The sequence below is a fragment of the Sus scrofa genome, chromosome 13 (assembly GCF_054392235.1).
Source record: "Sus scrofa isolate SSC_HxYL_T2T_F1_AM1 chromosome 13, Sscrofa_HxYL_maternal_Yorkshire_Landrace_v2.0, whole genome shotgun sequence".
In the NCBI taxonomy this organism is placed as follows: domain Eukaryota; kingdom Metazoa; phylum Chordata; class Mammalia; order Artiodactyla; family Suidae; genus Sus; species Sus scrofa.
The window spans coordinates 196,072,439-196,087,719 of record NC_139395.1 but is presented as its reverse complement, the minus strand read 5'-3'; the positions used below and the strand labels follow the sequence as shown (position 1 = coordinate 196,087,719).

At 35.2% G+C, this 15,281-nt stretch overlaps 1 protein-coding gene across 11 annotated transcripts in view; it reads right to left on the bottom strand.

Annotated features, from left to right (window-relative positions):
* The window catches only part of USP25 (ubiquitin specific peptidase 25), a 138,015-nt gene that overhangs the window by 47,571 nt on the left and 75,163 nt on the right, over positions 1 to 15,281 (bottom strand). For all 11 annotated transcript variants that reach the window (XR_014825013.1, XR_014825015.1, XR_014825014.1 and 8 more), the window contains 6 exons: positions 10,962 to 11,035; positions 6,861 to 7,009; positions 2,928 to 3,055; positions 2,483 to 2,578; positions 1,149 to 1,310; positions 307 to 533 (listed from right to left, as the gene is read on the bottom strand). Coding sequence is in view for 7 of the 11 variants with exons in the window: in XM_021070822.2 (XP_020926481.1) it covers positions 307 to 533; positions 1,149 to 1,310; positions 2,483 to 2,578; positions 2,928 to 3,055; positions 6,861 to 7,009; positions 10,962 to 11,035 (836 nt within the window). In the remaining 4 variants the exon portion in view is untranslated. The remainder of the gene's footprint in view (positions 1 to 306; positions 534 to 1,148; positions 1,311 to 2,482; positions 2,579 to 2,927; positions 3,056 to 6,860; positions 7,010 to 10,961; positions 11,036 to 15,281) is intronic.

The following is a 15,281-nucleotide window of genomic DNA, read 5'->3' as shown; positions in this document are numbered from 1 at the left end:
ATGTTTCGCCAATGGAGTACCTGTGAATACCAGTTTGATATAAATTTAGAGCAACAAACTAGAAAATTAGACCATCTGTTAGGTCATTAATCAGCTACGTAATCCAAGGAAAGTCTTTTGGTCTCTCTGAACCTGATATTAAAATCATAAAAATGAAAGCCAAACTGCTTGATCTTAAAGAAAACACTTTCTAGAAAAACAAAACAAAACAACTTTAAATATTTACATATGTGATTTCTCTTCTCAATGTTAACATTAATCGTATCCATTTCAGGTGAGAGAGTTATGCTATGAGAAGCTTCTTACCTCTGGTGTCATTTTCTATTTCTGTCCTCCAGCGATGTAAACAGCTTTCTAGCACAGAGAGTTCTTCTTCTGTTATATGCCTTGGTGCTGGATGCATGGGCAAGTCTGGAGGTATCCGAGACTGAGTGAATGGTTTATGTATTACTGATCTCGATGAAATGGCAGCTATCGATGCAGGCGATGTGCTTGGCAGCTCTGAAGAAGGAGCTCCCTGCTGATCTGTTGTGCTATTTTTTTTTAAAGCATAAAATATTTACTATTGAACCTTCCAAACTGAAGCTCAGGACAAAGACTATGTCAAACACAAGCATTAAACTGGCTTATAATTTCAAAAGGAAAAGGTTTTCTTAAAAAAAGAAATATGTAGGTTAATCTAATGTCCTAATGAAATTCTTAATATATGGAACTACATCTTTGTAAGAATAAAACTGAGGTTTTGAACTATGGTAGAAATGGTGTGATCGTATTTATGTAAATGAATCTTACATAAACCGGAACTATAAAAACCTTCCCTTCCTAATACTTCCTGCTCATGTTACAAAAAAAGTTTCTAACTAAACAGTAGTATTTTCACAGATAAAAGGTTGATGCATATAATATATGAAAACAACCTAAAGTATAAGTCTGATGAAAATTTCAACCTACAACTATAAAATGAATTGAAACAGCGAAATAAGAAAGCACGTGGGAGACATAATATCTTCTAAGTGAATCTAATCTTTTTAGAGTTCCCTGAAATAAATCAAAACATATATTTTATAAAGCCTTCTTTAAAGGTATTCATTACATTATTGTACAATACAGTAACATAGCTATGGCTTCTATGAAGAAAACTTTTTTACCTTGGTAACGTCTGTGATGGTATGGAACCACTAGATGGGGAACTAGCGTCAATATCATCAACAGGAGAAGTGCAAACGGGTTTACTTGAGGCAAATTCCAAGGCATACTGCAGAACATCTACCAAGGGGAATCGTTTGGGACCTGAACCATAGCTTAAATACCTGTTAACCATAAAATATATACATGCTTTCAATTATACATAAACCACATTTGTGTTTTTAATAATTATAAAACATGACAAAAACACTTCGATGCATCTTCCTCAACAATGAAAATAATTTTGCTTTATTCAAATAAAGATGGTAAAACTGAATATACACTCAAGAAATAAATGTTCTCCAAAGGAACAAAACTAAATATGATTAAGACAATGTGTGCATATACTGTTATAAATTCTAAATGCTGTTCTTAGGTTGTAACCCAAGGGTAAAACGAAAACTGACAGGTCCATCCCGTGAGACTGTTTTGATTTTGAGATCTGTCGTCTAGCCTCATGTCAAGATGATGACTAATGCTGTCCTCCTACCTTTTACCTCTAACTTTTTTTTCAATATGATGACTGATACTTTTTAAGAAATATCTGTAAAATTTTCAATAATTTTAATATTTTGCATTAAAAAGTTTAGGCTACTAATTTTCAAACATTAAGCAAGGGAATACAGATTAAATCAGAGGTTGCAAACTAGGATCTTTCACACCACATTTCAGGCTGTAGACTTCTGTCTAAACTACAGAATATCTGATAGTCCAGATTCTGGACTTCTTTCAAAACAACTATATGCTCTGGACACCCGCGAGATGACATTCATGCATAGTACCCACCCCCTAGTGTGGATGGCAGCTACCCCCTCTCCACAGGGGTATGCTCTCTCCATTCCCTTTGCCCAAAAGCTTATGCCTAACTTGCTTTCCTTTTTTTTATAAATCCCCCAGGAGGCTCTTGTATGCATCTGAATTTATGTCTTTTGCTGTTAAGGAGAAAAACTCAAGTCACTATTCACTTCAATGGAAATCTGAAGAGTAATATTTAGTCTCGTGCAAGAAGAAACCTCAAACACAGATTAGTTTAACTTAACATCTATTTTCAGTACCTTGAGTGTTACCTGTTGACTGTGGGAATATTTAAACAATAATCATCTAATGCCAACTATGAATTACTTTAGTGGCTAATGAAACTCAAGCCTGAACTATTCAAGTAAAATATCAATGCAGAATGTTTATCTACTCCTAGAATTACAAATCATTCAAAACAAATTCAAAACTAAAGGTCTAGACAGTCACTAAGGATATGACTTCCTATAGTTAGCTCATAATTTCATAAAAGTTACAATACCTTTCTAGTCTTTGTTGTAATACTGTGAGGTAATCTTTTAGTCTTTTGATTTCTTCCCTCTTAATTCTTGTTATTTCTCTATTTCTATGCATGTATCTATCAGGAAAAAGAAAAACAGCAATTACTAGAATTTCTAAATATCATGGAAGCAGATATAAAACTGTCTTGCCATCACCAAAAAAGATCAACTCATTCAAAATTTTATAGTAAAACATCAGATAAACAATACGAATTAGTCTTTTTACTTAACATTATTCCCGGCAACTATAGTTTTCAAAATAAAAAGAGAATTCTGTTTTCCTTGACAAATGGTGTAACATACATTACGCAAAAAGTAAAAATTAAATTGAAGAAAATCGAGCAAAAATTTTCTCTAAGTACAATAACTCTTCACTTGGATACTAAACTGTTTCAAAACTAAGTCAGGCCTTATACCAAACCATACCTGTCCAGATATAAAACTTGAGGAAATTCTAATTTGTTGTGAATTTTTTCCGGTCTTCCCAATGCCTGATTAAATTCAAATCTTGACAACTCAAATGTTAACACAGGCGGTAGTTCAGTAAACCAATGCTGAAGGAACACAATAACAAAAAAAGTTTACATCACCTTTCTGTTTTCTCCACTGCAATTTCAGGCACAGGATATTAGTCAGCAGTGGCATTTTTACATTACATTTACATTTTTACATTAATCATCACAATGCTAATGTCACAAGTAACTGACTGGGTATGCAATTTAGTATTAAAACTCAACTTCTTCCTAAAAATTTTTCACACCTTTGGAAAATTCCAATGAGGTTAATGCACAACCAGGATAGAGAAAATCTTCTAATGGCTTTCCTTCTTACATGGTAATATATATATATATATATATATATATATATATATATATATATATATAATTATTATTATTTTTTTTTTGGCTGTGCCTGCAGCATGTGAAAGTTCCCAGGCCAGGGATCAAACCTGAGCCACAGCAGGAATCCACGCTGCTACAGTGACAATGCTGGATCTTAACCTGCTGCATCACAAGGGAACTCCTCGCGACAATTTTTTACATAAGAATTTCTAACCCAATGAGAAAGACATTGAATAAAATCATGGTTTAGTAGCTCAATTCTTCTAACTTCTTCAATATTATATCACAATTACTATCAGGAATGGTACATATACTGAACATACTCAACCACATTATCAAAAACCTGTGACAAAGTAACATGTAAGATGTACACAAAAGAAAAAAATTTTTATAGCATACATGATTAAAATTTTTATGCTGAAACTAGAAAATGATATTTTCCTGTTTTAAATTTAATGTTCAACTGGAATTTTGACAAATTTAAGAAAAAGGTCTATCACTAGATAGATCAAATATGAAGTTTATACTGATGATAATTGTATTTAAAATCTTTTAAAATGATTAGTGCTTAAAGAATCAAATGCCTCATGCCTATGAGGCAACTCCTCTACATACTTTGGTAACTATTCAGTTAAGCATGAAATGCAACAAAACTTCAAAATTATTTTAATAGAACAAATTCAAGTTTTACATAAGCCTTATTATTTAAAGAGAAACAAAAATCAACAAACTTGTGACTCAACAAATACAGAAGGAAAAAATAATGTTAACAGGTATTCTTAAAGTGCTTATTTTTTTTTAAGCCATGCAAGGAACTTACATTTTTAAATGAGTATGCCCTGTGAACCAAGATTCCACTTCTAACTATCCTTCATCCCTAAGTGCTCAAGGGTATTTATAGAAAGACATTCTTTGAAATAATTCTTTGTCCAAGTACTGTCACATAGAAGAATTAAATCAATTTCATTTTATAAATACAGGCTATGGTGATACTATGCAGATTCTGAAAAGAATGATGTAAAGCTATATACTGACATGAAAGGATGCTCACAATATACTGATGAGTTAAAAAATGCCAAGTCTCAGGACAGTATGAATGTATGAATATAAATAATTATATGTGTATAGCAATAGTCTAAAAGAATGTACAACATATTATTTTAGTGAACACCCATACCAGCAGTGAGGTTTATTCTTTGAAATTCTGTCTCTCCAACAGGCAATCAAAAAATAGCTTCAGGTTTCTTGGAGAGTTTGACTCATCTATAGATGGCATACCATTTAAAAAAAATTTTTAATTTATGATTTAGAAAAATATTTTGTAAGTAGTTATCTTAAATATAATCATTTTTAATTTATTCAGTTGCCCCTTGGGTATGTCATTTCAAAAATGTAAACCTTTAAAACACTGGATGTTTTAACATGAGCAATTCTGGAGTAGAAGTCTTCCTATTTTAGTTGGCCATAACTATTTCAGCAAAAGAGATGTTTTCTGTGTCTAAGTAAAATCGATAATGTTTATTAAATAATAGTGTAGGAAATAAAACGGTATTAACATCAACGATTACGTCAATTTAGAAACAAGCCTAAAATGTTACTCACTGGTTTCTACAGAGAAATAACATAGTTATTGCAAAGGATATAATGAAATAAGATTATAATTTCAGTATGTTGTTTTAAAAAAATTTAAGATATTGTAGTCTAGTCAGTGATAGTTACTTAAACCAGGCTGAATTATTACTGAAACTATTGTGTACAGCAAATCTAGGCAACTGGTAATAGGAATCACAGGCAATCAAATTTGCTATTATTGAGACTACTTATAAACTGCTGAATTCAGTGAAGATGACAAACCATTGTATATGTTAAGTTAGATGGGAAAATCTAGGCAGAAAAATACATACTATAGTACAGGGCATTCAGAGTATGAAGATGAGAAGAGGACAAAAACACAGGACAAACCTGATTTTTTAAAAGATAAATGACATTCAGAGTCAATGTAAGAAAAACATTTTTAAAAACTAGGAATATGTGTGAGAAAGGTTACTTACCAATTAATTATTAAATTATTTACCAATAAACCATAGTGCATTTCATTTATTAGCTACTTTGACAATGTAAGGAAAATACTGTCCCTTCTTTCTCTGCCCAAACCCCCAAACCCAATATCCTTCTAAAAAAAAAAAAAGGAAACAGATCATACTTTACTCATACTTTACAGGGCAGTACTTTTTTTTTTTTTCTACTACTTGGCAAGTCTTAATCTTTAAAGATCTGTTTCCCAATCAATAAAAAAAAAAAAAACTTAATTTAAATACTCTTAATTAGAGGCCTATAGCAGAATCACTTGCAAGCTCACGCTGTACCATATCCCCACCGGAGATTCTGACTTGAAGTGGAGTCTAGGCATTTGTTGAGATCACCAAAGTAGATGATCCATGATACACGGAGAAAAACTAATTCAAATATTTTCTCTTTCTCTCTTATAAAGGGAAAAAGGTAGTAAATATCATTTATTTCCTTTTTTTGTTTGAATGTGAGGGAAGAGAAGGAAATGAGGATGGTGTGAGAAATTATATCTTTTTTAAAAAAGCACACAATTCAGATTAAAGCAGTTTATTCTTAAAGTTACAAGAACTCAGTCCCTTTCTGAATAAAAAGAGATATCATCACTTATTATTTATTAAGCAAGCACTGTTCAGAGATAAAACACTTAAAAAACCTTTATAGTAACAATCAGTCAAAATGTAATATGGAATTCAATTTGCAGTCCCCATCCTATCCTAGGGATATAGCAGCAGATGACACAGATGAAGACCCCTAGCCTCATGCACAGAGCTTCCTTCTAGACAGCTGTCAGCAAATGCTTAATGATGACGTGATTCTGAAGCACATGATCTATCCTTCACTTTTTATTTTTCTGGATAAAAGGATATACAAATGGAGCTGCAGAGATGAACAGAGAGACAGAGAAGGGCTGGGAGGCAGAGACTGATGGAGACAGACAAACAGGACTGTATATTTTTTAACTCTTTCTTGAGAATGAAAGTTCTTCCCTTTGCCTTTCATGAAATTACACGATAATTTTACAAGAAAAGGAGTGTGGTGTTGCCTACTTAGGCCTGGACACATTCCAACAATATTTGGTATAAGTAATATATGTCTATACAAGATCACACTCTACTATCTAAGTTTTTCCTTACTTCCAGGACAAGCACACTGTAATGGCTGGTACCTTGACCAAAAAGTCTAAAAAGACTGAACAATGTCTTAAAGGAGGATTTTAACAGAAATTCTTGAGGGAAAAAAAATGTTAAATGAAAATTTAACATAAATTATATTGACTATATTGACTGTGCAGCTTTCCCAAATATGTCTAAATTACCATAATTAAATTCAAACACATTTCCTGAATATTCTCTTGGTTATTAGTAGTTATATAATTAAAGCCTTAAATTGCACTTCATAGCAACTTAAGACTTGCAGAGAAGGGAAATAGAGAAAATGCTAAACTCACCTCTTGCCCGGATTTTCCTGAATTTTCTGAATGTAAAGACTCAATTTCTCCTTCAATCATAGCAGCTTCTAGGCACTCATGTAGATCTTTGAATCCATTTACTTGAAGTGGGTACTGACCAAACATTTCAGTATTTTCAAATTTTTTACCTATAAGGGGGAGAATTAATTAAGTAATGTTCTTCATTATGGCCTTTCAGCTATTAAAGTAAATGTATGTACTAATTATTTCCTGTACCTTAAAACTGTAACTGTTTACATTTCATACAGTAAGTTAGTATAATTTTTCTACTAGCTTAAACATGTACATATGTATATTCACATCCACCTATAGATATTAATTACACACCCATAATATGAATGTCTATAATTCTATATGTGTATGTAATTATATGTTTAATTATATATATATATATATATATATATATATATGCTTATTCTTTCAAAAAGTACCTTCTAAGAGCAATATGCTGTGTTACACTCAGAATATATATAGCAAAAGAGATATGCTCTCTGAGCTGAGAAACAGCCTTTTGGAAAAATATACACATCAATTACATAAATAATTATGAACAAATTGTTTATGATTACAGATGTTACAAAAGAGGTGGTGAGAGAGTGCTGTGAGAAGGTATAAAAAGAGGAAAAAACCTAGCTTTTAAGACTGGACGGTAGAGTAGGGAAGCACTTCCATATCAATATGACATTTATGCTGAGACGGAAAGGTGAACGGGAGTTGGTCAAGCCAGAGTGACTGGGAGCCAGAGTGTCCCTGGCCAAGGAACAGCACATGCAAAGATTCTGAGGTCGCAAAGAACTTGGCATGTTTACAGAATTAAGGGAAGGAAAGTACAGCTTGGGGGAGCAATGCAGAGAGGACACTGAAGAGTGAAGTGGAGATCAAAATCGAATTCTCAACAAAGTCTAACAGCCCTTGTGAAGGATTTTTCCCAGTATATTCTGAGTATAATAAAAAGTCACTGAATAATTAGATCTAGGAATAATAGGCTCCTATTTATATCTCTGAAACATCCTTATGGCTTCTGTGTTAAGTGAATGATGGACTGTTAGGAGACTATTACAGAATCCATCTAAAAATAAAGCTAGTGTAGAAGACGGTGTTAATAATAAAAGTGTACAAAAACAGATGAAATTACACACACACATTTATAAATATATACAGAAGCATGTGCGAATAGGAACTGATTGACTGGCTTGTAGGTAGGATGGGGGATAGAAGAGAAAAGAAGGCATCAAGAAAGATAGCATGAACAATTGACTTGGTTTTTATATACCAGAAAGGGGCAGCAGTGAAGGAAGAGCAAAAGACTTTTTTTTTTTCTTTTGGTTTTAAGGCAGCATTGACAATCATCAGTTCAGAATGGCCCACGAGATTTCAAATTAAGAAGGGTTGGATACATGAGTCTGTAATTAAAATTAATCCTCTGGTCTGAAGCTGTAAGTTGGAGAATTGCTGGCTTATTAATAGCAGGAAATCAAGGGAGTGAATGAGATTGCCCAAGGAACTAGCACAAAGAAGAGGAAGAGGACCTAATAAGCTGAGTCCCAAGGATCTCCTACTGATACAGGAAAAAACTAAGAAGTACCCACAGAGGTATGAGAAAAGCCAAAATAATATGGTACCACAGAAGTCAGAGAAGTATTCTTAAGAGCAAGAAAAAGGAGGAGGAGGAGAGAGTGGAGTCAACAGCATTAATAGCAGATAAGGACACAATGAGAATCAAGAGGGATCCACTGGACTAACACATATTGGACCCAATATGTAGGACACCAATAACCTTAAAAAGATCCCCAGAAGAAGTCTGGGGCCAGAAATGCAAGTGGGATAGGTTGACTAAATGGAGAAAGAGTAGTTGAAAACAAACTCTTCTCTTTAAAGGCGCTTACCTCTGAAAAAGATTAACTGAAAAAGAGTATGTGGAGATAGTTATTTATTTTTTTTAATTATAAAGATGTGAGATACCAGACCATGTCTAAATATTGATGAATAAGACACAGTGGGAAAGAAGAAGCTACAGAAGGGAGTTTGCGCTGTGGCCAAGTGGATTAAGGATCGGATTGCAGCGGCTTGGGTGGCTGCAGAGGCGCAGGTTTGATCCCTGGCCTGGTGCAGTGGGTTAAGGATCCAATATTACCGCAACTGATCAGAGACTAGCCAGAGAGGTGGTGCCAGAAGGGGATGGGGGAAAGAGAGTTTTAGATACATATAACAATAATCATAATGAACAAGGAAGGAAATAAAGAAAAAGCTAAAAAGAACAAAATGAAGGGGTTAATGGACTAGAAGTTCCAGAAAAGTTGAAGAACCTTTGCAATGGAGTACTTTAGTAAACAAACTGAAAATCACCCACAATTGAGAGTCACTAGTCTAAGAGAAAGCATTAGGAAGATATATGTAAAGATAAGAAAGGGATCTTAAAACAAATTACTCTTAGCAAATACATGGTTCATTTGGAAATGTATTAAAATCACATTTATACAACACAAGAGCTTTGGAACAACTTATCAAAACCAAGTACAAAGACTTCAACACTGATAAACTTTAATAATCACTTTTAAGAATCCAGATAACACAGGTAGAAATGATCATTAAAAGTATCATAAATAGAGTTACCATTGTGGCTCAGTGAAAATGAATCTGATCAGTGCCCATGAGGACGCAGGTTTGATCCCTGACCTCACGCAGTGGATTAAGGATCTGGCGCTGCTGTGAGCTGTGATGTAGGTCACAAACACAGCTCAGATCTGGCATTGCTGTGGCTTTGGTGTAGGTCAGTGGCTCTCTACTGTTTCAGATACAGTGTTCTACTTCAAATAAAAACTGGTATGATAGTATGGACAAACTGGAATATAACGCACTACGTAAAATATTCCACCATTTATATAATGAGTACTTAGCATTAGTACAAACAAAATGTACTATTATCTCGATATAACCTTTAGGATGTCTGACTAAATTATGAGTTAATATCTGCCTTTTTCCAAATCCCAAACTATAAAATTATATTCAAACAAAACTTCATGGGAATCTATCACTTAAGATCCGGAAGAAAGGGAGTTCCTGTCGTGGTGCAGTGGTTAACGAATCCGACTGGGAACCATGAGGTTGCAGGTTCGACCCCTGGCCTTGCTCAGTGGGTCAACGATCCGGCGTTGCCGTGAGCTGTGGTATAGGTCGCAGGTGCGGCTCAGATCCCATGTTGCTGTGGCTCTGGTACAGACCGGTGGCTATAGCTCTGATTAGACCTCTAGCCTTGGGAACCTCTCCATATGCCGTGGGAATGGCCTTGCCCTAGGAAAGGTAAAAAGACAACAACAACAACAACAACAAAAAGGTCCTGAAGGAAAATCAATTTTCCAAATTTTACACTTTGGATGATTTGGGTGAACTTTCCAAAGCTGATGCATAGGGCAATTTGGAAAAACAATTTTTCAAAAATGTATGCTTTTAGATTTAGTAATAATATTATTGAAGTATAGCTTATGAATCAGTTCCCTTCCCTTGTTAGGAAAACCAGAATAACAGGTTAGGCCTGGATTTTAAGTAAGAAAAATCATATCACTTTTAACTGATTTTTAAAAGATAAAGGACAAATCTTTCTTGAAAACTATAAAGAATTTTATAATCACCTCCAATATGGAAACTGTATAATACTCTTACTATGCTAAATTGCTAAACCCAGTTTTCAATATGCATACACTTGAAACCCTCAAAAATGGCGACCTTCACATGAAGCCCAGTATTCGACTCCAGTATTATTTTCAAAAGACCCACCAATTACCCTCTTAACCTTTGTATCCCAACAACTCACAGTATCACAGAACCCCTCCCAGGGAACGAACATCAGAATAACATTAACTCTCAAGTTAGCATATGCTAATGTACTCTGTACCTTTCTGTACTTGCACTCAATTCTTTGCTTTCTATATAAATGATTAGCAGTAGAAATGCAACAGACACTACTAGACAGAGTGAGTCAAAATAACAAATATGACACAAATTAAGTTACTACTACGATAACAGGGCTAATAGCTAATAATACCTCAATGGCATTCAAGAAGTAAACAGGTGTAACTATACCTTCAAGCACTCCCACAGCCAGGAATCTTCCATAGAACAACTCTACCATGGGGTTCTTTGGCTTCTCTTCATCCCTAAAAATCATGTTAAGAATATAAATGTGATTATGATTTCTAGACCTGTAAATAATAGAGGAAACATTAAAAGAACAAGACAATAACACTTATGTGGTAATCACGCTCTTGGCTCTGCTACTTCACAGTGTTAGGCTGAGGTACTTAGGTTTAGTCTCCATTTCTTCACCTGTCAACTGAGGATACCAATGGTAATAGAACTCACATGGCTACTGTGAGGGTTAAAATGAGTTACTGTGTGGGACCTCCTAAGAAGAACTAGGCACAATCTGTATATTTCCATTATCATCATATATTTCAATTTTGGACTTTTAGTTTGTACAGTACACACTTATTTAGACTTGGGAAGGGGGAAAAGGCACTCAATCTAAACTAATTTCTATGAAATTTTAGTATGTCATTTCCCACAATTACCCAGAACAGTGCACACCAGCTATCACCAGTGAAGGAGCAAAACATCAGCTCTGACCCAGGTAGCTAAAAAGCTACTCCAAACTTTTCTAAAGTTTCATGTTACTGGTAAAATTAGTCATGTGTGACTTTTCCAAATTCTTTAATATACAAATTTGCTATTCTTTTTTTTTTTTGCTTGAAATAAATAAAAAAAGACAATTTTTAATGTTTTTTAAAAAATGTTTTGTAACCTGTGGTATAAAAACGCAAAGTTTATGCTGACCTTATATGAAAGTGTGTTGTATCCACAACTGTATAGAGACTTTTTCCTCCTGAATTCTGTGCTAACTTAGTAAAATTATTTATTCAAAAAAAGAGAGGAGGACACAGTCTCTTGATAAATGTGCTGCATGGACCATCATTTAAACCACAAAACAACTGGTGGGAAGTATTTCACTTAATCCTTGCAACAATCATCTGAAGAAGTGTGCTAGGGTTGGTCATCAGTGCTACTCAAAAGATTTCTGGCCCTCTACTTTCAGGTACATAGCCAAGAAGCACTTTTCCACTCACTCTTTATTTAAGTTTGAGAAAAAAATTTAAATTGTGATTAAAATTTAAAGTTTAGGAGTTGCCGTCGTGGCGCAGTGGTTAAGGAATCCGACTAGGAACGAGGAGGTTGCGGGTTCAATCCCTGGCCTTGCTCAGTGGGTTAAGGATCTGGCATCACCGTGAGCTGTGGTGTAGCTCACAGACACGGCTCGGATCCCGCGTTGCTGTGGCTGTGGTGTAGGCCAGTGGCTACAGCTCCGATTAGACCCCTAGCCTGGGAACCTCCACATGCCGCAGGAAGCGGCCCTAGAAAAGGCAAAAAGACTAAATAAATAAATAAATAAATAAAGTTAACCATCTTAACCATTTTTCAGTGTACACTTTGGTAGTGTTATGTAAATTCACACCATTGTGCAAGCAATCTCCAGAACTCTTTCATCTTGAAAGATAAAAATCTACACTCATTAAACAGCTCCACGTTTCTCCCACTTACCAGGTCCTAGCAACCACCGCAACTCTTTCTGTTTCTTTGAATTCTAAAACTCTTGACACCTAAGTAAAACACTGTTTGTCTTTTGGTGACTGGCTTATTTCACTTAGCATCACGTCTTTGAGGCTCATCCATGCTGCGGCATGCGTCACAGTTTCCTTCCTTGTGAAGGAGATATTATATATACATATATATATCACATTTGCTTTTCCATTCATGCGTGGACATATGAGCTGCTTCCAATCTCTTGTCTATTGTGAATAATACTGCTATGAAAGTGAGTGTGCAATTATCTCTTTGAGACCCTGCTATCGAATCTTTTTGATATAAATTTGGCAGTGGAATTGCTAGATGCGTTTAAGTCTTGGGTTTTGTTTTGCTTTTTTTTTTCATCTTTATAGATATAATGGTCGAACAAAATTTTAAGATACTTAAAGTATACAATGTGATGATCTGATGTATGTATACATTGTGAAAGGATCTCCTCCATCGAATGGTAATTATATTTTTAATTTTTTGAAGAACTACCATAATGTTTTCCACAGCAGCTGCACCATTTTACACTCTCACCAACAGCGCACAAAAGTTTCCATTTTTTCACATCTTCACCAACACTTTTTGAGGGTTTTTTTTTTTTTTTTGATAGCAGCCATCCTAATGAGTGTGAGATATGCCCACTCTCTGAAGTTAAGTAAACCACATGCCTTGCACAAGAAAATGTGAATGGAAGTGATGTGTGTCATTCCTGGGCTGACACTCTGACAGCCAATACACTTTGCACTGACGTGGTGATGAGATGAAGCCTCTGTCAGCAGGGGGCCTTGAGTGAATGGATGAGCAGAGCCCCTTGCTCATACTTTCTGGGCACAGCTAAGACTATGACATAGTCTCTCAAGTTTTGAGGATGTTGCTACAAGATTATGCAGCCCACCCTTAATAGTAGTGGCCAATACTATTACCTCTGCTGCACTGATAATAAAACTGTAGACCAGGCTAAGTCACTTGCCCAAATTCACACAACTAGTAAGTACTCAAGCTGAAAAGTAAAGGCAAGTCTGCCTCCAAAAATCTATGTAACCTTCCACTTCACATACTTATTAATCTCTGGGCATTTTAACTCTATGGAAAATGTTTAATTCATATCTTATGTTTTAGACTGTGACAATAAAAAGGACTGGAGACTGATATGGGGGAGAGAAATAATCCAAATATTGTCTCTCTTGATGTAAAATTCTATGAATCTTTAGACATAAATATCAGTAGGTATGTCCAATTCCATGTGTCATATTTCCATGTAGAAAAGCAACATTCTTGGTTTCGCTCCTTACTATTACACATATACTCCATAGAAAGAGCAATGACATACCAAGCTGGTGACTTTGCCAGAAGAAACAGTATGAGCAGCTCTACTAATTCTGAATTCTCTTTTCAAGTATCTTTCCAAATCTTCCCACCTGAATTTTGGTCTGCTCTCCACTGACATTCCCTAAGGAGTCAGATAGATCTTCTAGAAAATGTTGACCTGTCCTTCTTTGCAATCTCCCAGAAGTCTTCTCTTTACTGTACATTTAAGCTTTGAATCTCAGGGGCCCAGACCTTGTTATCAACAGAAATGTAAGGAACATAAGTCAGGAGCAATTGAGACTCCTAAAGGAGAAATGATACAAACACCACTTGCCTGAAGAAAAGCTAGACTGACACAAATACCAAAGGCCAAAAGGAATCACTAAAGAAAACTCATATCAGGGATACCTTAGCCTTGGGAATTAGGGTGGCACAGAAAGAGTTCAAAGATCTAGGGCAAGGGATAGAGTAACTTACAATGCTTTGGGTCAGTGCTTCTCAATCTTTTTAATGTCATTGGCACACAGAAAATATATGCAGAGAACTCTGGAATAAAAACACATGTTTTCTCATGCAGAGAAACAGAATCTATGCCTCCATATATCTATAATATGGTTTACTACGGCATATCAACAGGAAAGCTCTGTTCTAGGTAGGCAAAGCCTAGTGGTTCAAAAAATGTTAGCTCCATAAACAGTAAAGAAAGTACAAAATTACTGATTCAGTAAATAGTCAAGTGGCAGTCTTCTAAGGCTACAGATAAAAAGCAAACAGAGAGTTGTGCTGAAGACAGGCTATTATATGAAGTGCTTACAGAAAGCCTGTAAAGATTTAAGAGGAGGAATTAGGGATTTCTGGGTAAAGCATTCAAAGAATTACTAAGAGAACTTCAAAGAGGCTCAGTAATCACAGATGGGGATACAGATATTGTTTGTACTCTGAGGAAACATGTTCAATAAATTTTTGGTGTTAGAATGCTACAAAAAGTAGAAGGAAAAGGAGTTCTACTAAAGAAGAACCAGGGTGGACAATCATAGATCAAGTCCACCCTGGGCTGTCTGTTGGTCTGACAGGACAGAAACCTGGTGGAATTCTGCAGCTCAAAAGAGGTGAAGGTGGCAAGACATGTTTGAATAATAAAATGACTTGGACATATTCCTAACTCATATTTCACTAGCAATCATTATGAGGGACCCATCAGGACAATATCAGAGGAACAGGCTAAGATAAAAACAGATGTATAGGACAGAAAAATGTCAAAAGAACAAAAAGAGAAGACACTCATCCATCAAACAGGGCCAGTCCTGCATGAATCAGAGGCTAAGAAGCAGGCTAAACTATTAAAAAATTTAGCCAAGCCATCCTTTAAAAAGCATGAAAAGGAGTTCCCATCGTGGCACAGTGGTTAACGAATCCAACTAGGAACCATGAGGATGCGGGTTCGATCCCTGGCCTCGTTCAGTGCAT